We start from the raw sequence: 27,361 nt of genomic DNA on the forward strand, positions 1-27,361 counted from the left end.
ATAGACGGCAGCCCACCAGGCTCCCCCGTCCCTGGGATTCTCCAGGCAAGAACACTGGAGTGGGTTGCTATTTCCTTCTCCAATGCGTGAAAGTGAAAAGTGAAAGTGAAGCCGCTCAGTCGTGTCCGACTCTTTGCGTCCCCACGGACTGCAGCCTACCAGGCTCCTCGGTCCATGGGATTTTCCGGGCAAGAGTACTGGAGTGGGGTGCCATTGCCTTCTCCTGTACCCATTTCACGGAGGGTTAAATGAAGCCCTTTAGAGACACAGGCTTTCGTAAGATCCTCTGTCTAAATCGGTTGAGCACAGAGCAGATTTGGTCCGATTCCCCTCAAATTCTTTGCTCTCCTCCGAACATAAGACTCTGGAGGCTGCAGCCTCATCCAGGCAGAAAATTCCCCGCGAGTTTTCCCTGTAGTCTCTCCAGAATTCCACCAGGGGGCAACAGAGGCGGAGTCAACGACACCCAGCCAGCCCAGCGTGGCTTGGGGGGCCGGCGAGGGCCGAAGGGGAGGGGTTCCGCTTCCGAGGGTGCTCACCGCTTCCGCTTCCGGCGACTTGGAGGTTAGGGCGCTGACGCGAGGATGGACGCCTTGGTTGCTCATTGCTCCGCGCGGCTGCTGCAGCAGGTAGTACCGCATGGGGCCGGTGGGAAGGTTTGAAAGAGAGGCCCCAGGGCCCGGCTCCCGCCCGGGCAGCACTCAAACAACGGCCGCGAGGCGGGGACTGGCCTGCGCCCCTCCGACAGGGGCAGCGGAGTCCCGATTCACGGACCTGCGCTGCCTCGGAGGTTAATGCCCTCCCAGGAACGCTTTCCAAGAGATGGGAGAGGAAGAACCCAGCGTTCCTAGGCCCGGGTGACAGTGAGGTCCAGCGAGACGGAGGATCCCCCTCTCTTTGACACCCCCAAGCTAGCATCTACAGGGGGGCTGAAGCCTGGCATGTCGAGTCCCGCCTCGGCCAGTGCGCGTCCTTTCCCGAACACGCGCGCTCTGTCGGGGGGAAGCGCGGGAACACACACAGAGGAGGGTAGGGTGAGAGCAGGAGCGCTGGGCCCTGTTTGCTGCTCAGCACCCCGTTCTGTCCACGATACTGTGCAAGAGGAATCCGGAGATTCTTTCTTCTCGCCCGTGCAGGGGCCGATTATCAAGCTGAGGCTTGCTTCTTGCCATCAGTATTCGTGGGGAAAGAACTGCAAGAGCTTGTCAAGAAATGACAGTTTCCTTACTTTCTAGGTGCAGGTGGGGCGGGGTGGGAAGATGGGGACCGCTTCATTGCTAAATCCGTCACAAGTTGGTCAAGTAAATTGTCACGTTCTTTATTGTTTCGAGTCATATGGTCTTTTTCAGTGTAGGGACATAGGTATACTCTCAGTGGGTTGTGATAAGAATAATAGAGATGATTTCTGAAAAGTGTTTAGCTCTGTGCCTGGAGCACAGTATGCTCATTTATGGTATATTATGTTTTTTGTCTTTGCTATAATTATGCCCAGGTAAACAATCAAATTTGAAGTGAAGAATCTCTCCTTGAATAACGCAGTTTGGTAGCTTTATTTCTCTTGAATTGACATGTCTTTGGTTCTGGGTATTAGAGTAAAATATCTGATCTAGGACTTAAGACACTGGAAACAAAGAGGATTAAAGGGGAAAGTCCTTTTGTCTCAGAAAAGGCAGAAGCAGAGGGACTTGAACCAAAGAAACAAGCGATCTGAAGGTGGTCCCACTGCAAGCTTAACATCCCTGTTCCTCCTCTCCAACACACACAAATACTTTTTTCTTACCAAGGATAGTATCGATAATGTCATCAAAAAACTCAAAGAAAAACCACAAATTGTCAAAGGCAAAGTCCTTAATTGCTATACCTCTACCATGCTCAGGTGGAGAGGAGGGGAGATGAGGAAGTAAGTTTATGGTTCAGTTTATCACATCTGGGAGTCATCAGTCATGATGGGCCAAGGTGGCTGTTCTTTCCTAGGAAAAAGAGATAAAGTTTCTGACTGCTGAAATTGATCGATTGAAAAACTACAGCTGTTCAGAAGCTTCTTCAGATTTGGAGAATTTGCGAGAAGAAAATTTAAAATTAAAGTATCGACTGAATATCCTTCGAAAAGTGAGTACTCTGGGCTTTGGTTTCCTTATACAATTTAAATTATTGTGTCTTTTTAAAGAAGATGCTGAAAGGAATTTGGCAAAAGGACTTAAACCCTGTCCTTTCCCCCTGCATTAGACAAGTTAGGAGTAAGTTGTTGGTGCAAATAATAGAGAAATTGCTGTTTTCCTTTTGGGACCCTTTGAAATGTTTCATCATACTAAGTTGTTTAGCCAGCTTAATTTTCAGTAATTGCTTATATCAAATCAAAATATTTTTAACTACACCCACAATCCTTCTCTGCTTTAAGTTGGTTATTTTACAGTTTTATTTTTGTATTTTATGGTGTCATATTTGTGGGAAGGTTCTTTTCCACTCAATGTTTTGGAACATTTTTTTCCCATGAAACTTCTATTGGTTATTTCATGACTTCATAATCTTAACAGTGTTTATCGATTTTGTCAAAAGATTGAGCTTGCTTCCGTTGGCACTTTAATTTCTTGGCCTGCCTTTCAGGTCTGCTGATGACACATCCTGGGTGATGACCTCACTCCCATGATTGTTCTGCTCTGTGTGTGCCCCACTACTTTCAGGCAGGCTGCACTGGCATTATACCCTTTTCCCAAAGCTTACTCTACTTATTTATCTTAGACTCTGCCTGCCCCACTGCCATGAAGTCCTTTTTTATTACCTACTGTGATCTCTTATGCTTGAAATAGCTTTGAGTCTTCTAAAATAAAAAAATTCCTTTTTCAGGGAATTGTCCCCAACATATCTCACCTTTCTGATTATCTCACTCATTCTGCACTTACTTATATTCATTTCTCTTTATTTCAAGTCAGAACTATTGTTAAATACCTGATATGTGCTGGAAGCTAAGAGGGAAAAGATACAAAAGGAAGTGTTTTCTTTTTGTTTTCTACTGAAGTATAATTGCTTAATGTTGTGTTAGTGTCTCCTGTACAACGACTATGAATGAGCTGTATGTGTACATACCCACCCTCTCTCGGACCTCCTTCCCACCCCTCCAGTCCTCTGCTATACAACACGTGTTAGATCCTTCAAAAAGTGAGTGCTCTGGGCTTTGGTTTCATCCTACAATTTAAATCACAGTGTCTTTTAAAAAAATCCTTGTTAACGAAGATTCTGAAATTTGATAAAAGGACTCAAACCCTGTCCTTTCCCCCCCGTGTTAGACAAGTTAGGAGTAAGTTGTTGGTGTACATACTGGAGAAATTGCACTCCCTGTGCTACACAACAGGTTCTCACTAGCTGTCTGTTTTACCCGTGGAAATGTATTTATGTTGAACCTAGTCTTCCAATTCATCCCACCCTCCCTCTTCCAGGTTTGCACATCCATTCTCTACCTCTGCTTATCTATTCTTGCCCTAGAACTAGGTTCATTTTTCTAGATTTCACATACATGCATTATATACAATATTTGTTTTTCTCTCTCTGACTTACTACACTCTGTTTGACGGACTTAGGTCCATCCACATCTCTGCAAATCACCCAATTTCTTTCCTTTTTATGGCTGGCTAATATTCTGTTGTATTTATGGAATGCAGTATTCTTTATCCATTTATGTGTTGATGGGCGTTTAGGTTGCTTCCATGTCTTGGCTGTTGTAAACAGTGCTGTGGTGAACACTGGGGTTCACGTGTCTTTTTCAGTTACGGCTTCCTCCAGCTACGTGGGCTTCCCTGGTAGCTCAGGCAGGAAAGAATCTGCCTGCAATTCAGGAGACCCAGGTTCAATCCCTGAGTCAGGAAGCTCCCTTGGAGAAAGAAATGGCAGCCCACTCCAGTATTCCTGTCTGGAGAATTCATGGACAGAGGAGCCTGGCAGGCTAGAGTCTGTGGGGTCACAAAAAGTCGGACACGACTGAGCGACTAACCTTTTCCCGCTGGGTATACTCCCGGCAGTGGGATTGCTGGGTCATGTGGTAGTTCTGTTTTTATGTTTTTTAAGGAACCTCCATACTGTTCTCCACAGTGGCTGTATCAATTTACATTCTCACCAACAGTGAAAGAGGGTTCCCTTTTCTCCACACCCTCTCCAGCATTTATTGTTTGTAGATTTTTTTTTTAATAGATTTTTTGATGGTGGCCATTTTGACCTGTGTGGGGTGGTTCCTCATTATAGTTTTAATTTGCATTTCTCTAATAATTAGTTACATTGAGCATCTTTTCATGTGCCTCTTGGCCATCTGCATGTCTTCTTTGGAGAAATGTGTATTTAGGTCTTCTGTGCATTTTTTGATTGGAGTTTTATTCTTTTTTTTTTTTTGATACTGAGCTTCATGAGCTGTTTGTATATTTTGAATTAATCCTTTGTCCATTGCTTTGTTTGCAAATATTTTCTCCCTTTCTGAGAGTTGTCTTTTCTTCTTGTTTATGGTTTCCTTTGCTATGCAAAAGCTTTTAAGTTTAATTAGTTCCCATTTATTTTTATTTTAGTACACATTTTCATAATGGACACTAGCTCTAGTGTGTAAATAGGAGAATTCTGTCAGCATAATGTGGAAGGCATATTGTTTTTTTCCACAGATATTTTGCCCTACTGAGTAACAGCACTGAACAGAAGATGGGTAAACAACTGGAAATAGCAAGCCATGGAAGAATAAGTCGTGTAGGATGCCCGTTCTCCCCCTACCCTCTTCCTTTGGCTCACTTTGGCCACATGCCCTGACTTAAAAACACATCTTAGATGGTTGTCTGAGATGCATTTTGCCCTTGTTTTCATTAACTTGGCAGCCTCAACTGTTCTTTATACCCCCTCCCATTGAGCTGTCTTTTTTTTTTTTCCCCCAAGATTAAGTCTTAACATTAGTATTTATTAGAATGACAGGTACATTTTTTCATCAGTGACAATGTTAAGGTTGCTTTGTGATGGTGCTTTTGTTACAAACTCTCAGATTTTGAGTTATCTCCTTCTGATGTTGATTTTATTATAAGTTCTGTTGTTTTAGAAGGGTGTTTTAGTTTAGTTTTTTTTTTTTTTGCACAATGTGAAGTTTCAGGATGTTTATATTGAGTTGTAGCAAAGATGCTTGTACCACATGTAATATTTCTTCACCTCATGGAACTTAACATTTTAAATGAGTGTATTCCATTTCTGAGAAGGTAAGAAGTAGGAAGTACCACAGGGTTATTTAGCAGTAAGACAAAACAGTCTGTTACTCTGATATATTAATAGTATTCATCAGTATTTTTGACCTGTTTCATTTCACACTTGAAAGGGTCAGCGTTTTAATGGAGAGATTAAATATTTTTGTTGTTTTTGTCCATAGAGCTTTCAGTTCCCGCATTTGATAGGAAGTTATTTAGGATTGATTTTATATTATTTTCTCAGTACTTTAGGAAGCTGAGAGAATCATCAGCCCCTTACTCCCTATTGCTGGCCTCTGTTCTGGTTAAATATCTGTAGTAAAAAAGTACATGGGGTATTTTTACATGTATGTCTTAGATGCTGTGGGATAGACTTGTCCTATTAATGCTTCTCAGCACATCCTGAATATGAGTGTTACACTATGAGTGTGTGTTACCTTTCAGTTTCAAGATACTTGAAGGCTTCTTAAAATATTTGGGAAATTTTTGTATAATTTAAAGATTATTAACATTTGCATTCTTTTCTTACAGAGTCTTCAGGCAGAAAGGAACAAACCAACCAAGAATATGATTAACATCAACAGCTGCCTGGAAGAGGTCTTTGGTTGTGCCATTAAGGCTGCCTACCCAGTTTTGGAAAATCCTCCACTGATAGTGACACCAAGTCAGCAGCCCAAGTTTGGGGACTATCAGTGTAATAGTGCTATGGGCATCTGTCAGGTGACTATATTATTTGTTATAAAGCGTTCTTTGTGGTTTGATTTTTCTTAAGCGTTACAGTTATCATTGAGTGCATGGCTGTCTCTTTTCCAACCCCATGGACTGTAACCCGCCAGGCTTCTCTGCCCGTGTGATTTCTCAGGCAAGAATACTGGAGTGCGTTACCGTTTCCTTCTCCAGGGAGCTTCCTGACTCAGGATCAAACCCACACATCTGCATCAGCAGGCAGATGCTTTACCACTGAGCCACCTGGGAAGCCCATAATTATCATTATCATTTACATAAATAATAGCGCCTTGTATCCTCAGTGAAAACATTTCCCACAGTTCTGAAAAACTTGAGGAAAGGGAATGTGTGGTTTTAATTTTTAAAAAGCACAAATTTTAATATTTAAATTATATATACTCAGTATTTAAGGAAATAGCTGATACTGTTTTGTTTTGGCACATTCCTCCTTTTGTGTCCAGGATAACTGAGTTATTGTTGAGGGATTAGAAGTTAGCTAATTAGCACCAGCATTCCCATCAAATATTTGATGGAGATGAGTCTTTGAGATAGGCTTGTGTATTTCATATTCAGTCAGAGGAGTTCCCTGTTTTTAATAGCTAATGTGTTACTAGTTTATTGCCCTTGGTTTGGGACTTTTTGATTTCTTTTCATTGTTGAATAGAAAGGCTTCATCTAAAGAGATCAGATTTTTTTCTAGATAATTTTTGTGTGTCTGTCCTGGAAACAGGCATTATAACTAAAGACTTTAAATGTCTTCATTAAGGAGTTCTAGATCGTTGTGGCAGCTCATTCTGAAAAGAGATGCTGTGGTTTTGGCACTGGTCCATTCCTCCTGGCACTGTTGCTATTTGATGCTTTAATCTCTCTTTACAAGGCCGTTGGGCTCTGCTTCTGCCTTTTGATGAGTCTTAATGTCAGGTGAATCTGACGCTTTGTCAGCTGTGCATTTCCTAGTAATCTGCTGAGACCTGTTGTGTAATCAATCGTTTATGTTTTATAGATGCTTAAAACCAAGGAACAGAAAGTTAATCCAAGAGAAATTGCTGAAAACATTGTCAGACACCTCCCAGACAATGAATACACTGAGAAGGTTGAAATCGCTGGTCCTGGTATGTCACAGTGTACTCCATCCTAAGGAGTTCTGGTGATTGCTGAGTCCTTTTGAAATAAGAAAAGAAAACCATTTTAAATATAAACATAAGGTTAAAACTCATGTACTGAACAAGATGATGAAAGCACCTTGGATTGGGAGTTAGGAAACGGAGGTTTAAACTAGACTCACTCACCTGGTTGTGGATGAGTTACTTTATTGCCTTGTCACTCAGTTTCTCATCAGCAAAAAGGAGGTAAGTGATGGCAGATGTTCTGTGGCAAAAGGATCGTTTCTTTTCTGTTAAGAATTAAATAAAAAAAAAAAAGAATTAAACAAATCATTGGCTGGGAGTGAAGGGGTCCTGCATTAAGTAGGAAGCTTTCAGGAAAGTGGTGAAACTAGATGTGGAAATAGGGAGCTTATAAGAGGGCTCAGGCCAAGGCCCCAAGTGGTTTTGGGAGCCTGAAAAGTTTTACCAGAGCCATAGTAGGGTTCTGGAGCCAGCATAAGTGAAATTGAGAAGTGCTTTGGGAGTGAGTAATCTTCAGGTTTGGAGGCTGTCTGATTTTTTTCTCTTCTCTGTTTTTCTTTAGGTTTTATTAACATCCACTTAAGAAAGGGCTTTGTATCACAACAGTTGACCAATCTGTTGGTGAATGGTGTTAAAATACCTTCCATTGGAGAGAACAAAAAGGTATATGTATATTTTTTGATTGATTAGCTGTAGCTAAGAATGGTTTTCACTTTTTATATTGAGATTTAATCATATTTTGAGATTATGAACATAGCTGTGAAGTAACCTTTCCACTGGGTCTTTTTCTTTTTTTTTTGAAGTCTGGCATCTTCTGCCAGCGTTCAGTAGGTGATCTGTAGGAGTTGCTCCACATCCAGATGTATTTGTGGGGAGGAAGACAATCTCCATATCTTAGTCCACTGCTATCTTGAAAGTCCCCCTTCCCCTGGGTCTTTTTTTTTTTTTTTTTTTTCCGGTTTTCCCACTTGAATTTTATTTGGGCAGACCTGGGGACAGAGAGGGCCTGCACCTAAAAGAAGATATTGGGCCTCTTGGTGGTGAGGCATGGCTTGTGCTGGCGACGGAGGGCCTGGTGTGGCAGTGGGAACTTGATCTTGGAGTCTTGGAACTGCTTGACCGCTGGTTGGTGGCACTTGCTGGCTGCGATCTCCACCTTCACGATCTGGATTGAGTGGGCCCGGGCTCGGTGCCAGCGCCCACGTCTCGGTAGCACTGGGTGATGGTGCCAGCTGTGGTCAGATCCCGTGCTCCCGGTGCGTGCTGTGGGTGCCACTGTGGGGGTCACAGCACAGCCAGATGCCGAAGTTCTTCACCTGCAGGGGAAATTTCTCAGACACCTGTCCACAGTAGACCATTTCCCCCTAGGATTTCTTCATCGTCTTCAGTGGAGACACAAAAGTACCAGAATTGGAACTTGGCAACAGCATGATTAGACGCAAAAATTCTCATATGATAGAGGAGCGGCATTTGGGGTTGGCAGGCAGCGCCCCACCACCTTATACTCTCGAAGCACCCCTGAGGCCTTCATGGCACTCTGCCCAGAATCGCCACCACCCTTGAAAAAGCTCCCCTGGGTCTTGATTGCTATGTGATTTTTGTTTTCATTCCCCAAGTCATTTGAGGTAGCCAGCTGATATTTATGAGTTGTCTCTGAAATAAAGAATAGATAACTTATTTAAACAGATTTGATTATTTTTCAATTAATGATGGACAAGTTCCATCAGAAATCCTAACAGTTGAATTACAGTCCAAGCTAATGTTTAAGCCTTGTTTATTATTAAATGTTATTAATGAATGTATTAGCAAAAGAAAATGTTTATACCCCCCTCTAAAAATCTTTATTATTTATCCCAGGTTATAGTTGACTTTTCCTCTCCCAACATAGCTAAAGAGATGCATGTAGGCCACCTCCGGTCAACAATCATAGGCGAGAGCATGTGCCGCCTCTTTGAGTTCGCAGGCTATAACGTGCTGAGGTATGTATTCTTGCCTTTCTTTGGAGATTTCTATAGAAAAGAAAATGTCATTAGAGAAAGAATCTTTCACTAAATCAGTGATTCTTAAGTGTCTGCTTCATAATCACCCATTAGGCTTTTAAATTATGTCCTTGGCCCCTCCTTTAGACTAATAGCTATTTAGACTTGGGGTGGATGTAGAACCAAGGAAAAGGCTCCCTCATTATTGCACAAATATTTCTTGAGTGCCTCTTCTGTATACTAGAAGTATATATTTTAGTGGGAGAGGTAAGCAAGAAACGGATTGTACTGGACCTTATAGGCCATGATAGGAAATTGGGGTTTTATTAAATGCAGTGGGAAGCTTTTGGAGAGTCTTAGTATGGCATATAATATGATTAGAGATTACTCTGGTTACTTTGAAGAAACTAGGCAAAGAAGGGAAAAAGAACTATAGTAATGAATTAGATGTCTGTTTTAATAATCCAGGTAAGAGATGATCTGATGGTTTAAGGTTAGATGAAAGCAATGAGGAATGAGAAGTGATTGTATTGATATATTTTGAAGAATTTTGTCCATTGATATTTGGGAACTACTAAATTATACCAAAATAATTGGTTGAACAGTTACGTTTTCATAAAATTATGGTAATGACCAACATTGACCTGACTGCCACTGTCCCAGTTAACTATGCAACAAACAGATCACAGTCCATTCATAGGAACTTCATTCAGCAAATCCTGTAGGCCAGGTGTTTGCAGGCTCCATTACTAGGTATCTAATGACAAACATAACAGACCTTGTCTTTGCCTCAGACCAGATGAGGAAACACCTCCATAAAAAGGACAATACTAAACATGATGTATTGGCACTTAATGTTTGTGGTTCCTAATGGAATATCAGTTCAGTTCAGTAGCTCAGTTGTGTCCAACTCTTTGCAACCAGCCCCATGGACTGCAGCATGATAGGCTTTCCTGTCCATGACCAATTCCCGGAGCTTGCTCAAACTCAAGTTCATCGACTCCCTGACGCCATTCAACCATCCCATCCTCTGTCGTCCCCTTCTCCCATCTTCAGTCTTTTCCCAGCGTCAAAGTCTTTTCAAATGAGTCAGTTCCTTGCATCAGGTGGCCAAAGTATTGGAGTTTCTGCTCTAGCATCAGTCCTTCCAATGAATATTCAGGACAGATTTCCTTTAGGATTGGCTGGTTTGATCTCCTTTCAGTCCAAGGGACTCTGAGCAGTCTTCTCCAGCTCTACAGTTCAAAAGCATCAATTCTTTGGTACTCAGTCTTCTTTATAGTCCAGTTCATGTTTATCATTTTTAAGTGGTTTTTGTTCTGTGTTTGATATTAGATTAAACCATGTAGGAGATTGGGGAACCCAGTTTGGCATGCTCATTGCTCACCTGCAAGATAAATTTCCAGATTACCTAACAGTTTCGCCTCCCATTGGGGATCTTCAGGCTTTTTATAAGGTTTGGTGCCATTTATTATTGTATTATTTGTGTGTCTATCAGTTATCATAGTTTTTCTTAGGAAGTTTTAAATGGTATTTGAAGCTATGATGGGGTTAAATAAAAGTTGCTGCATTCTCTGTTCCTCAGTATAGCCTGTTTGCTTTTATCAGTGTATGCTAAAAGTTTAATTCTACAGCATTACCCATTCTTACATGAATTTAGGAGTTTGTTAGTCAAAATACATTTTAGTTTTTAAAAATTTTGATGCTGCTGTTGTCTTCCTGATTCTGTATATTTTGAAAGCATTAGTTAAGTATAAACAGTTTTTTAAAGACAAATTTACCATAAACCATAATTTTAAATAAATCACTGTAGTAAACAATCTTTGACTCTTTCACTTATCCATATATAAACATTTATTATATCAATTGTGGTTATAGTATCATTTTTGTATTGTACCTATTTAAAGTTTTATCATACTCTTTCATGTTACTTTGTGACCACATCTTATTTTGGATTTGTAGACCAAAGTGTATACTCCTTATTATTGGATTCTTCCCCATTTTGGAGATGCTCACTAAGTAACTTCATGTTTTTACTTATAGCTTGTATCTACATGTTTCTACATGTAGGTTTTCTTGTTTTTAAAATTGTTTTTTTATGATAGAGTCCTAGAAGAGGATTACTGTATTAAGAAATAATATAGTACTTAAAACTTTTTTTGGTTGGTTGGTAATTGGCTTTTTTAGAGGTTTTTTATTTTATCTTTTGGTGTGTATTTTCTAATGAAAAAATTAAAAATCGTTTACTGATATCAGTTAGGTGAAATAGCTGTTATAATCTACTGGGATTCTGTACACTGAATGGGCAGATCTATTAATGCCATAAAATATTTAAAATACACTGCTGAATTTTAATACCAAGGATAAAAGAAAAACCATATATTTATAGTTTTTAAAACATACAGATCTGTGATTGCAAAGAAATATCTAGAATTTTCATCAGAATGTTATTGCTGGTTAGTCTGGGATAGGGTTAACAATAATATTTTTCTAATAAGCACCTATTGCTTCCAAAGTAGATATGAACCAATGAAAGCAATCTTTTTGGTTGCACAGGGTCTCTGTTGCTGCGCAAGGGCTTTCTCTAGTTGCAGCCAGCGGCCCACTCTCTGGTGGTGTGCGCTGGCTTCTCTGGCTGCAGCGTCCAGACTCAGGCTCACGGGCTTCAGCAGGTGTGGTGCACAGGCTTCGTTGCCCCACGGCATGTGGTGTCTTCCCAGACCAGGAAGCGAACCTGTGTCCCCTGTACTGGCAGGCAGATTTTTATCTACTGTGCCACCAGGGAAGTCCACGATTTTATTTTTAATTACCAAAAAAAAAATTATTCAGAATGGAAAATAGAGCCAGGAAAATTCAGCCTCATCTGTTAGCTATACATTGTAATTCTCCTGGAACACGAGCACTAGTGTGAACTGGAAAGGTAGAGGTAGCATTGTGAGGCAAATGCTACATTTTTTAAGGAAAATTATTTCAGAAGCAATAATTGGGTTTTATTAGCACATTCATTTGTAACAACATCTTTGACTGTTGAGTTAGAACACTTGTTCAGTTGTTCAACAGATCTAAATTTTTACTTCCTCCGGTTGTTTTTTTTTTAAGAAATGTGTTTTATCTAGAAATATGGGGTTGATTGTTTACAAACCTTACGTTTTTTAATATAGGAATCCAAGAAGAGATTTGATACTGAGGAGGAATTTAAGAAGCGAGCATATCAGTGTGTTGTTTTGCTCCAGAGTAAAAATCCAGACATCATAAAAGCTTGGAAACTTATCTGTGATGTCTCCCGCCAAGGTAAACTTCTGGGCTTTGTTTGTTTATCCAGTGAATACTATTGCATTTAGTTTCTTGAGTATTCAGAATTGACTTTGAATGATGTATTAAATTTTCAAGGGCTAGCAAATCAATTTTTTTTTCTTACTTATTTTCTGAAATTGAAACTACAAAGAAAGTTTATAAAGACAGGCAGGTGCAAATTTTAATTTCTTTAGAAGTCAGGAAGAATTAGTTAGAAAAAAAGTAGAAAGGAAAAAGATGCTATTCACATTAAGCATCCAAAGCTATAAAATCCTTTCAGATAATTCTATCCAGAAATGTGTAGGGCTGAAATGAAGGGAAATACACGCCAGGGTGAACAGAGTGTTTGGGTAGAGTGTCATGCCAAGTCCCCTTGTTTTCCATATTCATTTGTGGTTTCAAGACAGTTCTGAGTGTTCACAGACTTGACTGTTATTTGAAAGGTCACTTTGAAGAACAGATGAACACTATATAGCCAGTAGATCTTTGGAAAAAATAGCCAGTAAGGTGTTTGGAAAAGGCTGGTGGCTGTTTTGCCACACTAGGCAGTAAAATGTGTTGTGTTACTGTAGGTTATCTCGTGTCACTAATGTGCAGCTAGACAAAAAGATAAATTATACCAATTAGGAAAAACTATAAGAAAATTCAATGAACAGTTGATCTCCAAATAGGAAAGGCTTTTTTTTTCCCTTATCATTTACATTTTCTAAGTACATTTTTTAAAAATTACATGAGGTATTTCTTTGGAGGAAAAAAAATGTATACAGGAAAAAAGAAAATAAGTTAGCTGTATTCTTACCCGCTGTTAATAATTTTGATGTGTATCTTGCAATATTTTCTTCACATTTTGAAAATGGCAATATGTATATATTCTGTATCATACATTTTAATGTAATTAATTTTCTTCCAAATATTTCAATTAAATAATAAGCTTCTTTGAAGGTAAGAGGCGTGTTTCTTTTTAAATTATACATTCTCTTTATGACTTTTTCCCTAGAGTTTAATAAAATCTATGAGGCACTGGACATCTCTTTAACAGAGAGGGGAGAATCCTTCTATCAAGATAGGATGCATGATATTGTAAAGGAATTTGAAGATAGAGGTAAGCACTCTACTTTTTTTTAAACTTTATTATACAAATTTTCAAACATAGGCAAAAACAGAGAGAGTATTATAGTGACCTCCCAGCTTCATGCACTGTCACCAACTTAATTATGAACACAGGCAGACCTTATTGTGTCTGTTACCTTCCTGTGTACCCTGCTTGTATTATATAATTTCTTCTATGACTGCTTTGGTTTGTCTCTGAAACAACAGACCCTTCATCCCACCCCAAAACCATGATATCATTATCAGTCCTTGACAACTAATACTTCCTTCCTTCCATGATACCATTATCAGTCCTTGACAACTAATACTTCCTTCCTTCCTTTTTTTCATTTGTTATTTGGTTCCGTCAGGCCTCAGTCACATCACGTGGAATCTTTCATTGCCGTGAACAGACTCTCTTGTGGCATGGGGGCTTCAGTAGTGTGGCCCGCTGGCTTAGCTGCTTTGTGACATGTGGGATCTTAGTTCCTTGACCAAGGATTGGATCCTAGTTCCCTGACCAGGGATTGAACCCATGCCCCTGCATTGCAAGGCAGATTCTTAACCACTGGACCACCAGGGGGATGTCCCAATGATTTCTTAATAGCAAGTTATGAGTTCAAATTTTCCAAGCTGATTCATATTTTTTAATCTTAAGTATTTTTTTCAGAGTCTGCACATTACATTTGTTTAATATAAAATTTGTTAAGTCATGGGTTTCTCTCCATAGCCCCATACTTCTTTCTCATTTATTATTGAACAAACTAGGCCATTTGTCTTACAGGGATTTCCATATGGTGTTGTGTGGCATAATTCCTCTATCTGTATTTTCTAAAGAGGCTAGATTAAACTCTGGTTTGTGTTTTGTTTTCTTCACTTGTTTTGTCTTGTTTATTTGTGAGAATGCCAATTTTTAGTTGGCTCTCTTGTTATGATGTTAAGATGAATTAGTGGGTTCAGGTCTTGTCAGCCTGATCTATCATTTAATTTCTCCATTAGACTTTCCTCTAGTGGTTGTAGCAGCTATTGATGGTTGTGACTTGGTTCCATTATTTTATTAGAGGTTGGGAAGTGTAGCATTCTGTCATTTATTTTGTTTGTTACCTGGAATTCTGTGCAGAAATTTGTCAAATAATCATTTTGGTTTAACCTGAGGTATGGTTCATAGGAGGCAAACAGTATAAATGCTTGGTTCTTTCTTTATTTTTCTTTACCAATTTTCAGAATAATAAACTAGTTTCTTAATATTTTCCAGATGTAACAACTGGATTATTTTTAGCATTATTGTAAATTGGGTTTAGTATATTTTATGTTTTCCACCTGTTTGCCTTTATTTTTTAATACTCAAATTGTCTTGTATTTAGCTAATGGTAGTCTCAAGTGGCTTTTCTTTTTTTACCCTTGGACCCTTACAGTTTTTGATAGTTTACTTGTTTTCTGGACAGAAACTTGTTTTCAGGATAAGTTTGTACATTTCCTGCCTTACTTGTGGATTCAGCCAGTCTGTTATCTCTGGGGAAACCTAGTTCCTTGAATGAGAAAATGGTATTTACTAATCACATTCTGGAAACTGGGGACCATACTTTTAAGATAAGGAATTTTTAAAAATTATTGTAACTTGAGATATAGTTGATTTACAATTAACTTCTGCTTTACAGCAAAGTGACTCAGTTATATATATAAATTTTTTTCATATTTTCCATTATGGTTTATCACAAGATTGATTCTGGTTACCTGTGCTGTATGATAGGACCTTGTGTACCCATTCTGTGTATAATAGTTTGCAACTGCTAACTCTAGACCCCCTTCTCTCCCTCGGCAACTACAGGTCTGTTCTCTTTGAGTCTGTTTCTGTTTCATAGATAGGTTCATTTGTGTCATATTTTAGAGTCCACATATAAATTATACCATATGATACTTGATTCTCTCTGTCTGACTTACTTCACTCAGTGTGACAGTCTTTTTTAGGTCTGTCCATGTTACTGTTAATGGCATTTCATTCTTTTTTATAGCTGAGTAGTGTTCCATTGTAAGTTTATACCACGTCGTCTTTATCCATTCATCTGTTGATGGCTGTTTAGGTTGTTTCCACATCTTGGCTATTCTGACCAGTGCTGCTGTGAAGACGAGGGTGCATGCATCTTTTTGAATTACAGTTTACCCAGATATATGCCCAGGAATGAGACTGATGGATCATACAGCAACTCCAGTTGTTGTTTATTGGGGAGCCTCCCTCCTGTTTTCCATAATAGCTGCACCAATTTATATTCCTACCAACAGTGTAAGAAGCTTCCCTTTTCTCTACAATCTCTCCAGCATTTGTTATTTGTAGACTTAGGTAAAAAAATTTTAATAATGAGAAAAGAAGCTGGCCATGTTAGCCATGCTGGCAGAAAGGAGGAATTCAACAAAGCAAGGCAAAGCAAGTGTGGGGTCCTTAGAAATAGTTTAGGATACTGGAGGGAAACTGTATTGTATTCCTTACTGTGAGGGGAAGATGAGAATCCAGATTGTCATAATGTGACAAACACTTTGTGTAATTATTTTGTACACATAACAAGAAAAGTAATGTCCATTAAAAAAAAAAGCACAAAGAGTTTAGTAACTTCCCAAGGTTACATAGCTAATAACTGCTAAGTCAAGAGTTTGTTTTTAACCAGGATTTTATACTGCCTTCACCCTACCAAGCATAAGTTTTCTAAAGTGTTTAAAAAAAAGAAAGGAAAAAGGCAGTAGTAATAGTATTTACTGCCTAAAGTTATTGTGAAGGTTGAATTTAAGACTCAGTATAGTATTTAGGATATAGTAGCACATACTGAGGAGGACATGGCACCCCACTCCAGTACTCTTGCCTGGAAAATCCCATGGACAGAGGGGCCTGGTAGGCTGCAGTCCATGGGCTTGTGAAGAGTCAGACACAATTGAGCTACTTCACTTTCACTTTCATGCATTGGAGAAGGAAATGGCAACCCACTCCAGTGTTCTTGCCTGGAGAATCCCAGGGACGGGGGAGCCTGGTGGGCTGCTGTCCATGGGGTCGCACACTTGGACACGACTGAGGTGACTTAGCAGCAGCACACACTGAAGTATGGCTGTTTTTACCGTCATGTTCCTTATTGTCCCTTCTTGCATCCAAGAATTTTGCCTTTTTCACCATGAGTGTATGAACGTGATTTTATTTTTCCATTTTACTAGTCATTCCGATGCTGAATCCTGCCATGTTTGTGCCCTGAACTCTGTTGTAGCTGTAACTCGAAAACTAAATGAATGAATACATTTTAAGAGGTAATGATAGAAATTGCATCTTTCTCCCAAAGGAAGGCTATGGCTCTGCTTGAAAACAAAGCACAGATTTCCATGTTTTGTGTCTGCTGAGCAGGTGGACTCCTCATAGAATGAAATGCTATATGAAGAATTTGGGAGCCAGGTGTCGTGTTAGTTTGGGAAGCTACCAAAAACACACCCTGGGTGCCCAGACAACAATTTTCTCTTTTTCTTTTTTCTTCTAGGATTTGTGCAAGTGGACGATGGCAGAAAGATTGTGTTTGTTCCAGGATGTTCTGTACCATTAACCATAGTAAAATCAGATGGAGGTTATACCTATGACACATCTGACCTGGCTGCCATTAAACAAAGACTATTTGAGGAAAAAGCAGATATGATCATCTATGTGGTGGACAATGGACAAGTAAGTTTGTACATTTGTATCAATTTGCATTGTCTGATTGGAGGTAAGGCAGTATGGTGAAGCATTTGGCATTCAAAAACCCTCTAAATTTTCCTCAAAGACAGAAAAGTGATATAAGAGAGAGAGCAGGGTTTGGATTTGGCCAAACTTGTTCACTTCTCAGTTTTCCCACTTGTCTCTATAAACTAGGAAGGATATTCCCTTATATATAAGGAATAAAGAAGAGCTTCCATAACTTTACTTGCCTTAAAAGGTTAGTGAGTGATTTGAATTTTCCAAATCTTTATTCCTAAGTAGAAGAGCTTTAAGTCATTTTTTAAATTAGAAAGTTTAGCAAGTTAACTTTCTCTTTCTATTTCTTTGTAGTCCTTACACTTCCAGACAATATTTGGTGCTGCTCAAATGATTGGTTGGTATGACCCTGAAGTAACTCGAGTGTCTCATGCTGGATTTGGCGTGGTGCTGGGGGAAGACAAGTAAGTCTGTAAAATGTGAAGGTGGTAACAACATACCTGACAGCCAGAATTCTTTAATAGAGACTATTTGATTTGATGCCATAGTCTACATATGCTATAGTATGTACGCAGCCAAGCTGTTTTGTACCTGTGTCTTATCACTGCCAGAGAGTGTAGCCTTTTAGGAAGAATTGAGAGAAATTTTTACATCTTCGATTTAATATTGTCTTAGGAGCACTTAGTTATTTAATTACCATATCATTTTTGATTTGGTGACATGGCCTAGATTCTACCATCACATAAATGTGGGTGGTGTTTCTAAAAGCTTCATGAAGTAACTTAAGATGCTTAACACGCTAGTGTGCAAAAGGGCTAACTACGCATATAAAAGGCCTAGCCCCTACCCAAATAAATGTCAGGGTATTTATTTTAGATGTAAGGTTATATGCAGACAAAATACCTTAGATCAAACATATAATTCTGTATAGCTGCACTTTTTTTGTAACTGGAAGACACCTGGTCCTTAAATATTCATGGTCCTAAGAAAGTGCTAAAAATCAAACGCATGAGTTGAGTATTGCTTTAAAGGATCTTATTTTCCTGTTTTGTTTTGGTTTTCTTTTTTTTTTTTTTTTTTGGTTGTTTTTATTTGTTTTTATATTATTTATTTATTTATTTATTGAAGGATAATTGCTTTACAGAATTTTATTGTTTTCTGTCAAACCTCAACATGAACCAGCCGTGGGTATACATATATCCCCTCCCTTTTGAAGCTTCCTCCCATCCCCCCCCAATCTAGGTTGATACAGAGCCCCTGTTTGAGTCTTAGCCATACAGCAAATGCCCATTGGCTATGTTACTCTTTTCATACATCTCACCCTCTCCTCCCATCTCCCCATGTCCACAAGTCTTGTTTCTCCATTGCTGCCCTGTAAGTAAATTCTTCAGTACCATTTTCCTAGATTCCATATATATGCGTTAGAATACAATATTTATCTTTCTCTTTCTGACTTACTTCACTCTGTATAATAGGTTCTAGGTTTATCCACCTCATTAGAACTGACTCAAAGGTGTTCCTTTTTATGGCTGAGTATTCCATTGTGTATATGTACAACTTCATCAATTCATCTGTCGATGGACATCTATGTTGCTTCCATGTTCTAGCTATTGTAAATAGTGCTGCAGTGAACAGTGGGATACATATGTCTTTTTCAGTTTTGGTTTCCTCAAGGTGTATGCCTAGGAGTGGGATTGCTGGGTCATATGTAGGTTTTATTCCTAGTTTTTAAAGGAATCTCCATACTGTCTTCCATAGTGGCTGTATCAATTTACATTTCCACCAACAGTGCAAGAGCATTCCCTTTTCCCCACACCCTCTCCAGCATTTATTATTTGTAGACTTTTTGATGATGGCCATTCTGACTGGTGTGAGGTGATAGATACCTCATTGTAGTTTTGATTTGCATTTCTCTAATAATGAGCAATGTTGAGCATCTTTTCATATGTTAGCCATCCGTATGAGAAATGTCCGTTTAGGTTATTTTCCCACTTTTTGATTGGGTTGTTTGTTTTTCTGGTATTGAGTTGTATGAGCTACTTGCATATTTTGGAAATTAAACCTTTGTCAGTTGTTTCATTTGCTATTATTTTCTTCCATTTTGAGGGTTGTCTTTTCACCTTGCTTATAGTTCCCTTTGCTGTGCAAAAGCTTTTAAGGTTAATCAGGTCCCACTTATTTACTTTTGTTTTTATTTCCATCACTCTAGGGAGTGGGTCATAGAGGATCTTGCTTTGGTTTATGTCATCGAATGTTCTGCCTATGTTTTCCTCTTAAGAGTTCTATAGTTTCTGGTCTTAACATTTAGGTCTTTAATCCGTTTTGAATTTATGTTTGTGTATAGTGTTAGAAAGTGTTCTAATTTCATTCTTTTACATGTAGCTGTCCAGTTTTCCCAGCACCATTTATTGAGGCTGTCTTTGTCCCGTTGTATATTCTTGCGTCCTTTGTCAAAGATAAGGTACCCAGAGGTGCATGACTGTAGCTTTGTAGGATAATCTGAAGTCAGGAAGGGTGATTCCTCCAGCTCCACTCTTCTTTCTCAAGACTGCTTTGGCTCTGCGGGGTCTTTTGTGTTTCCATATGAATTGTGAAATTTTTTGTTCTAGTTCTGTGAAAAATGTCATTGGTAATTTGATAGGGATTGCATTGAATCTTGGATTGCGTTTGGTAGTATAGTCATTTTCACAATATTGGTTCTTCCGACCCTGGTGGTATTGTTTTAGATATCTGCATTTATATAATTATGGTGTCCTACACCATAAAAAAGAAAAATTATCAGTGGCATCCTACCATATTTTAAACATTGATATAAAATGCTCAAATTCAGACCTCCCTGGTGGTCCAGTGGTTAAGACTCCGAGCTTCCACTACAGGGACATAGGTTCATTTCCCGGTCAGGGACGTTACACATGCCATGCAGTGCAGCCAAAAAAAAAAAATAAAATGCTCAGATTCTGCCATCTATTTTTTTAGTGAATTTTTCTTTTTTTAAGGCTTTTTACAATAAGTAATTTATCATTTTTTTAATCATCTTCCTGTTTATTGAGCACCCACTGTGCATGGCATTGGCTGGGTGCTCCACAGTGTGTACATGAAGGAAGATAACATAAAACACGTTCTCTTTCCTGAAGAAGCCTGTTCTCTAAAGCAGAGCAGTTCCCTTTGGAACCTGTTAAAATACACATGCCAGGCCCTCCCAGAATAGTTACTGACTTTCTAGATCTGCGGTGGGTATTAGGCATCTGTTTTTGAAAGCTCTTTTTGATACTCAGCTGTGCGTTCCTCTCATTAGAACCACTGGTGAGAGGAGGGGACCCACACACACGAAAAATAAAGATTCAAAGCAGCCACAGGTAGGGAGTAACGGAAAAGACCAGATTTTGCCAAGTGGAGACATTAAGGAAGGCTTTCTTAGCATTTTGTCTAGGCTTTATGATGGGTATCATTTCATCACACAGGAGGTTTGGAATTTGTTGGATTCTCAAGGATGGGAGGGGATGATATAAGGAAAGGCTGGGGAATCATGTAGTTTTGGAATAATAAAGGAGTTTTAATTCCATAATAAAGGGCAAGATGATCCCTTTTAAAGGCAACTCTGAGCGTACAACTTGAACAGGAAGTATCACAGTCACTTTGGCCGTCTTTGTGTTAGAAAAGCATGCTTCCTTTGTATCATTGTTGGGATCGAACAGTGTTTTTTTAATTTAAAAGAAAGAAAAAGACATTAAATATCTTGGAAACTTATTTAATAGGTAAAATCCAATTTTCATGAGATGCTTTTTAATAGTGCAGTTGCCCAGGGCAGTGCTTATCAGTATTTTTGACCCATCCACAAAGATTATGATTTCAGTGGGTATGGGTGGGGCCCTGACATCCAGTTTTAAAGTTCTCAGGCTGATTTTTGATATGTTCTTAGGCTTGGTTACCACTAAAAAGGTGGAATTACTAGTTAGGAAAATGCAAGTGAGATTCCAGTTAAGAATTTCTTCCCAAGCAATTCTAGAAGCAAAAGTATTAATAATTCTCTAAGAAGGCAAAAGAACTGACCCAAACTTCGTGTTCAGGAAAATGAACAAATTAACAGATGCCTTCTTTCTTTCCCTTTTAGGGACTGTATTAAAGATGGATATGTAGAGAATGCTATTAGGAGCCTAAAGCATAGAATGCTTGGAGTTGAGGGTTATAGATGAGAGACACTTGCAAGTGTCTGCTTTCTTTTGTCATCCTCCCTGGTTATCAGCTGAATAAGGTGGAGTCAGACTTAACTTTTAAAGATTTCTAAGTTGGAAGGTCTGCTTCAAAACCTGTTTAATTAGGACATCTAAATTTTATTAGGAAGAAGTTTAAAACACGATCAGGTGAAACAGTGCGCCTCATTGACCTCCTGGAAGAAGGACTAAAACGCTCCATGGACAAATTGAAGGAAAAAGAAAGAGACAAGGTAATCCAAAGACTGACTTGTATATTGTGTACCATGCATTTTGCTGTGGTTTTTCATTTTTGTTTTTATTGAGAGAACTGGGAAGGTTTATAAGCAGTCAGCTTCTGACAGGCTTATATCTCAGGTTTATTGCACAGTTTGTTTCTTGAATTGCTGAGTGTTTATTGTGAAAATATAGTTCTTAGCTATTTCAAAAGACCATGGCCTTTTCTTCCTTTGTTAATGTGGCATAGAATCTCTGCTGCTGTTTGGCATTCACCTGTCACTGCTTTGAACCAATGATAGGAGAATACTGAAGACTGAGGCGGTTTGAGTGAATCACCTACATTAGAGTGTACATCTGTTGAGCTTTTGAAGAGTCATCATTAGCAGTAAACACCGACCACGCGAGGCTTCCCGTGAACCCACAGAGTAGGCAACATGATGGCCTTTCATAGAACCCTTAGAAAGGACTATGGTTGGATTTGTGTGAAATTTGGATGAACTGCATCAAAGTGGGGGAAAAAAATTTTTTTTTAATATAGAAATAAACAGAGGTTAGAGAGTAAGTCAAAGGATCTTAGGTCTTTTACATTCCAGCAGTCAAATGGAATGAACAAAGCTACTATAAACAGAAGAGTAAAATTATAGAAAGAGACACAGAATAGCATGAAGGCAGGCTCTAAGGGAACATTCTCCCCACCTGTTCCATTGTTCGCAAAGTGAAACATGAAATTGTTTTTTATTGTTTCCAGTTGGTGGTTGTCGAGTATACCCAGTTGGTATCTCCAGAATAGTTTTGCCTTTTAGTCCTGTTCTAGGTATAAGTGGCACAATCAGATGAAAAGTGGAAAATTTAGTCACTAATCAGTTTGTTTAGTCTGCATAGTAACAAAAACTGCTTTAACTCTTTATTTGGCCGTTTCAGCTACTATTTTTTAATCTATATAGAGTAAAATGTAAAGCTTGATGAATTTTTACACACATGTATACATGCTAACATCAACCAATCAAGTTAATAACTCTTATCACCCCAGAAAGTTTCCTGTCACCATAGATCATTTTTGTTTATTTGAGGACTTTAAGTGAAATCATAAAGTATGTGCTGTTTTCCAGGCATATCAGTAGTTCATTTCTTTTTACTGATAGATAAAATAGATAATAGTTTTAATGTGTTTCTTCTGTTGAAGGACATTAGGGTTGTTTCTGTTTGTTGACTGTTACGAATAAGAAGCTGTTAATAATTTCAGCATTACTGTTCAAGCTACTTTTTGGGTACATGCACTTTTCTCTTGGATGTATATCTACGAATGGCATTTCTGGGTTGTAGGGTGGGCTTACATTTAACTGTATTAAAAATTGCCAAGGAGAGAGTTACAAGCGTTATATACTCCCATCACTAATAGGATTGTTCCAGTTGCCCTGTATCTTTCCACATAACTGATTTTGTAAGTCTTATTTTAATAGCTTTTCTGGTGAATATGTATTAGCATCTCACGGGTTAAAATTTGCATTTTTCTAATGAGTAATTACGTTAACTGTTGCTTATTGATCATCTGGGTATCTTTTGTGAATGATATGTTCAAGTCTTTTGCGTAGTGTTTGTTTTAGACCATCCATTTATATTTATCCACATATTTACACTTTGCTGTGAACTTTATTCCTCCTTGCAGTTTTTAATTGCCTAGGTGTGGTTTGAAGAGGGAGGTAGAGTGTTTCCTTCTTTCCTTTGTATTTATCTTGCTTGGAGTTGCTGAGTTTTCTGAGGATTGGGTTCCTCATCAGTTTAGGAAAATTCTCAGGCATATCTCTTCAAACATTGCATCTTTGCCCCATTCTGTTGTGGAATCTAAGTACATATATTATGTTAGAATTTTGACTGTGTCCCAGAGAGTTTTTCACTTTTTTTTTTTTCACTTTTCTCCTCTATATGCTTTATTTTGGATATTCTAAATACCTTAATCATAGTTTTCCATTTTGAAATAATTTCAGACATAAAAAATTATAAAATAGTACAAAGTATTCCTGTATCAGCCTCCCCAAATATTAACATCCTATAGATGCAGTATGATTTCAAAACCAGAAAATTAACATTGCTACAGTACAGCTCACTAATCTGCAGACCTGAGTCAGATTTTGCCATTTGTCTCCTTTTTCTAGTCCAGGATCTAGTCCAGGATCACATTTAGTCTTCATGTCTCCTTAATCTTTTTTAATCTGGGCAGTTCCTTGCTCTTTCTTTCTCTTTCATCATCTTGACACTTTTGGTCAGGTTTTCTGTGGAATGTCCTGTAGCTGGGTTCATCCGGTATTTCTTCGTGATTAAGTTCAAGTTATATAGTCTTAGGAAGACAAGTTTCCTTCTCACTTCATTATTTCAGGAGGCACACGATGTTGTTATGTCTCATGATTGTTAACATTAATTTTGATCACTTTTGTTACGGTGATACTATCAATTTTCTCCATTGTGAAGTTACTGTTTTTCCTCTTTGTAATTAGTAAGTACTCTTTAAACGATTCCAGACTTTTAAAAGATATATCATTTATTTTATTTTTGGCTGTGCTGGGTCCTCGTTGTGGTGCGTGGGCTTCTCATTGCTGTGGAGCATAGCCTCTAGGGAGCGTGGGCTTCAGTAGTCGTGCGCAGCATGTCCATTCCTGGACCAGGGATCGAACTCATGTCCTCGGCATTAGTAGGCAGACTCTTAACCACTGAACCACCAGGGAAGCTCCAGTTGCAGTCTTTAAAGTTGCTGTTGTTTGTATTGTCTTGTTCCCCCTCCCCCTACCTCACCTCCTTGGGTTTTTCAGTCATTTCATCTGACATGGTGGGTGAAAAGTTGTAACAGTTCTAGATAATGTCATCTTCCTAGTTAAGTTTTCTGACTGACAGATAGCACACCAGCTAGTTGTCTTAATGATGTCCTTGTGTTGATGGGCTCTGGAGACTTCAAACAGTTGCTTCTTATAATTTATTCAGCTTTTAAAAGTAGTTGATTCTGGTGGAAGCGGTTAGTCTGCTTCAAGCTACTGCATCATTTCCAGACCAGAAATCCTTCCTTACTTACTTGACCTAATAATGCTTCAGAATATATGACCAAATTTACCAAGACAGTGTTAGTTCTTTTCCAGTTCTTGACACCCAGTTTTCATTCCAGTTAATTACCTGACCCTAATTTTGTTTCCTATAACCTACATCAGAATAGTCTATGGAATGAAGCAGATAAAAACTAACAGTTGGTGCTTTGGTTTCATATCTACTGAATACACTGGGAAAAAAGTATTCAAGCTGACACTTCATATTTATAAATCAGGTTTCTCATGGAAGCATTCTTTGTTATGCAGAGCCGATGAGTTTTATTTTCATTATTCCCTTCCGTGTAGATTGGTCTATGTTTTCCTGCCTCAGTGTTGATATTGATTAAAGTGCACCATTAGATGCTCCTTGTGCTGTGCTCAATCGCTTCAGTCATGTCCAACTCTCTGCAGCCCCATGGACTGTAGCCCACCAGGCTCCTCCGTCCATGGGATTCTCCAGGCAAGAACACTGGAGTGGGTAGTCAGTCCCTCCTCCAGGGGATCTCCCTGACCCAGGGAGCAAACCTGCGTCTCTTATATCTCCTGCGTTGGTAGGTGGGTTCTTTACTACCATCGCCACCCTAGATGCTTCTTACCACCATCTTTGCGTGTGAGATGGTGGAACAAAACAAAGATCGGTAACTTAAGTATTTTTTGTTTTTCCAAAAGGTCTTAACCACAGAGGAATTGAAGGCTGCTCAGACATCTGTTGCTTATGGCTGTATCAAATATGCTGATCTTTCCCATAACCGGCTGAATGACTATATCTTCTCCTTTGACAAAATGCTGGATGACAGAGGAAATACAGCAGCTTACTTGTTGTATGCCTTCACTAGAATCAGGTAATTGGAGTGCAGCATTTTTTATTTTGAGTCAAATGATGATTTCTAGTTTGGATCAGTCATTCCTTATTATATGTTTTCAATGGAGAAGAATATACTTAACAAAGGGGAATGATGGCTGTTACCTAATTTTTCAGGTCGATTGCACGTCTGGCCAATATTGATGAAGAGATGCTCCGGAAAGCCGCTCAAGAGACCAAAATCATTTTGGATCACGAGAAGGAATGGAAACTAGGCCGGTGCATTTTGCGGTTCCCTGAGGTTCTGCAGAAGATTCTAGATGACTTACTTCTCCACACTCTGTGTGATTATATCTATGAGCTGGCAACTACTTTCACAGAATTCTATGATAGCTGCTATTGTGTGGAAAAAGATCGGCAGAGTGGTAAGTGGTTCATCCAGTAGTCATGTTGGGGATTGGGCACCAACAGAGGCATTCATTTGAGTTGAATGTGGGTAATTTTCAATTTATTTATGGAAACCCCCCAACACCCAATTTCCCCCTAGTTACACAGTAATCCATATCATATACAACAGAGAATTGTACTGGCTGTAATAGAAGCATAAATGGAATTCTTCCCATTCCCAAACAGACTCGTTTCCCCACCCTCAGGCACATGGGATGGAACCATAAAACTCCAAAGAAACGATTGGAAGGTCACTAGGAATAGGACATTGCCAACAAAAGCAGTGTGACTGATAGTCACAGAGTGAGTCTTTGGGTTCTTGATAATGAAAACTACTCTTGGAGGAAAAAAATAATACCTCTTTTAGGCTTTTTGCTCTATTGTGTTACATAGTTAATGATATAGACTGAACTAATGATTAATAATAATACAGCAAGTAGGCATTTCTGAGAGTCATGCTTGAGAACTTAAAATTTCATTAGGAAAAAAAATCATTATTTTAAAGTTAATTCAGACCATGAAGCCTAGAACAGAATAAAAAAAAAGAAGATAAAGTTACAGTCTAATAGTTCAGGCTCTACATATCTTATCAGTTAAAAACAGATTTCTTAAACAGAACACCTTTTTTCTTAGAGTCTCTCTACAGTTTAAGTAAAGATGATTCTAGTTAAAGCCCCCAAAACATCTGAGTTAGGCTATTTACTTCTCAGTAAAGTCCAGAAATTGCGTATTCTTTAACAGTGATTTGTAGAAGTAATTACTGTCTTTCTCTGTATTCTCAGGAGAAGTACTGAAGGTGAACATGTGGCGTATGCTGCTATGTGAAGCAGTTGCTGCTGTCATGGCTAAGGGGTTTGATATTCTGGGAATAAAACCTGTCCAAAGAATGTAATCCTCCTAAGGTCTGAACACTGTGTGTTTTCACCAAAGTGGCCATTAGCATTGTTTGCTTTTTTACAATCATGTGGATACAAAAACAAGTAAAAGGAATTTATCAACTATCTATAGAACTTGTGGTTCTTTGTCTGTCACAACTAAATTTCTGGAAAGTACTTTCACTAACTTTAATTAGATAAGGAATCCCATTTATTGAGCCCTAATGTAGTCCCCAAGAACACAACCTCACTGCCATTTATTCTGGAGAAACAAATGCTTAATATATATCGAATGTTACTGCACCATGCTGCTTCCAAGGGTCTCCACACTCAGAGGAGCCTTGGATATGATCTTAATGAATTATGACCATAGCTACCATTTACAAACTGGTCTGTACAGAGCCTGTCCACAGCATAAAGGATACCTTGGGAATAAATATCTAACCAAATAGAGAATAGCAATAAGAAGACAAATTATGAAGAAACTAAGTAGAAGCTCTAGGGGTGAAAAGTACAACTGAAATTAAAGATGTGCTAGAGGGATCCAACAGCAGATTTGAGCAGATAGAAAAAGGAATTTGAAGAGAGGCCAAATTTAAATTATACAGTCTGAGAAATAATTA

General features: G+C 38.7%; 1 protein-coding gene and 1 pseudogene across 1 annotated transcript; one reads left to right on the top strand and one right to left on the bottom strand.

The window, feature by feature from the left end:
• The first annotated feature begins 519 nt into the window (after positions 1 to 519).
• RARS1 (arginyl-tRNA synthetase 1) lies at positions 520 to 26,873 on the top strand. Its single transcript, XM_065919052.1, has 15 exons — positions 520 to 629; positions 1,975 to 2,109; positions 5,730 to 5,918; positions 6,928 to 7,036; positions 7,614 to 7,714; positions 8,909 to 9,030; positions 10,366 to 10,486; positions 12,192 to 12,321; positions 13,322 to 13,426; positions 16,923 to 17,101; positions 17,468 to 17,577; positions 21,452 to 21,557; positions 25,284 to 25,456; positions 25,594 to 25,841; positions 26,646 to 26,873. The coding sequence occupies exons 1-15, from the start codon at positions 585 to 587 to the stop codon at positions 26,753 to 26,755; spliced, it is 1,983 nt and encodes a 660-aa protein (XP_065775124.1). The 5' UTR covers positions 520 to 584; the 3' UTR covers positions 26,756 to 26,873.
• Positions 7,743 to 8,902, bottom strand: LOC136156358 (large ribosomal subunit protein eL20 pseudogene; annotated as a pseudogene).
• Positions 26,874 to 27,361: the final 488 nt, after the last annotated feature.

The sequence above is a fragment of the Muntiacus reevesi genome, chromosome 1 (assembly GCF_963930625.1).
Source record: "Muntiacus reevesi chromosome 1, mMunRee1.1, whole genome shotgun sequence".
Taxonomy (NCBI): domain Eukaryota; kingdom Metazoa; phylum Chordata; class Mammalia; order Artiodactyla; family Cervidae; genus Muntiacus; species Muntiacus reevesi.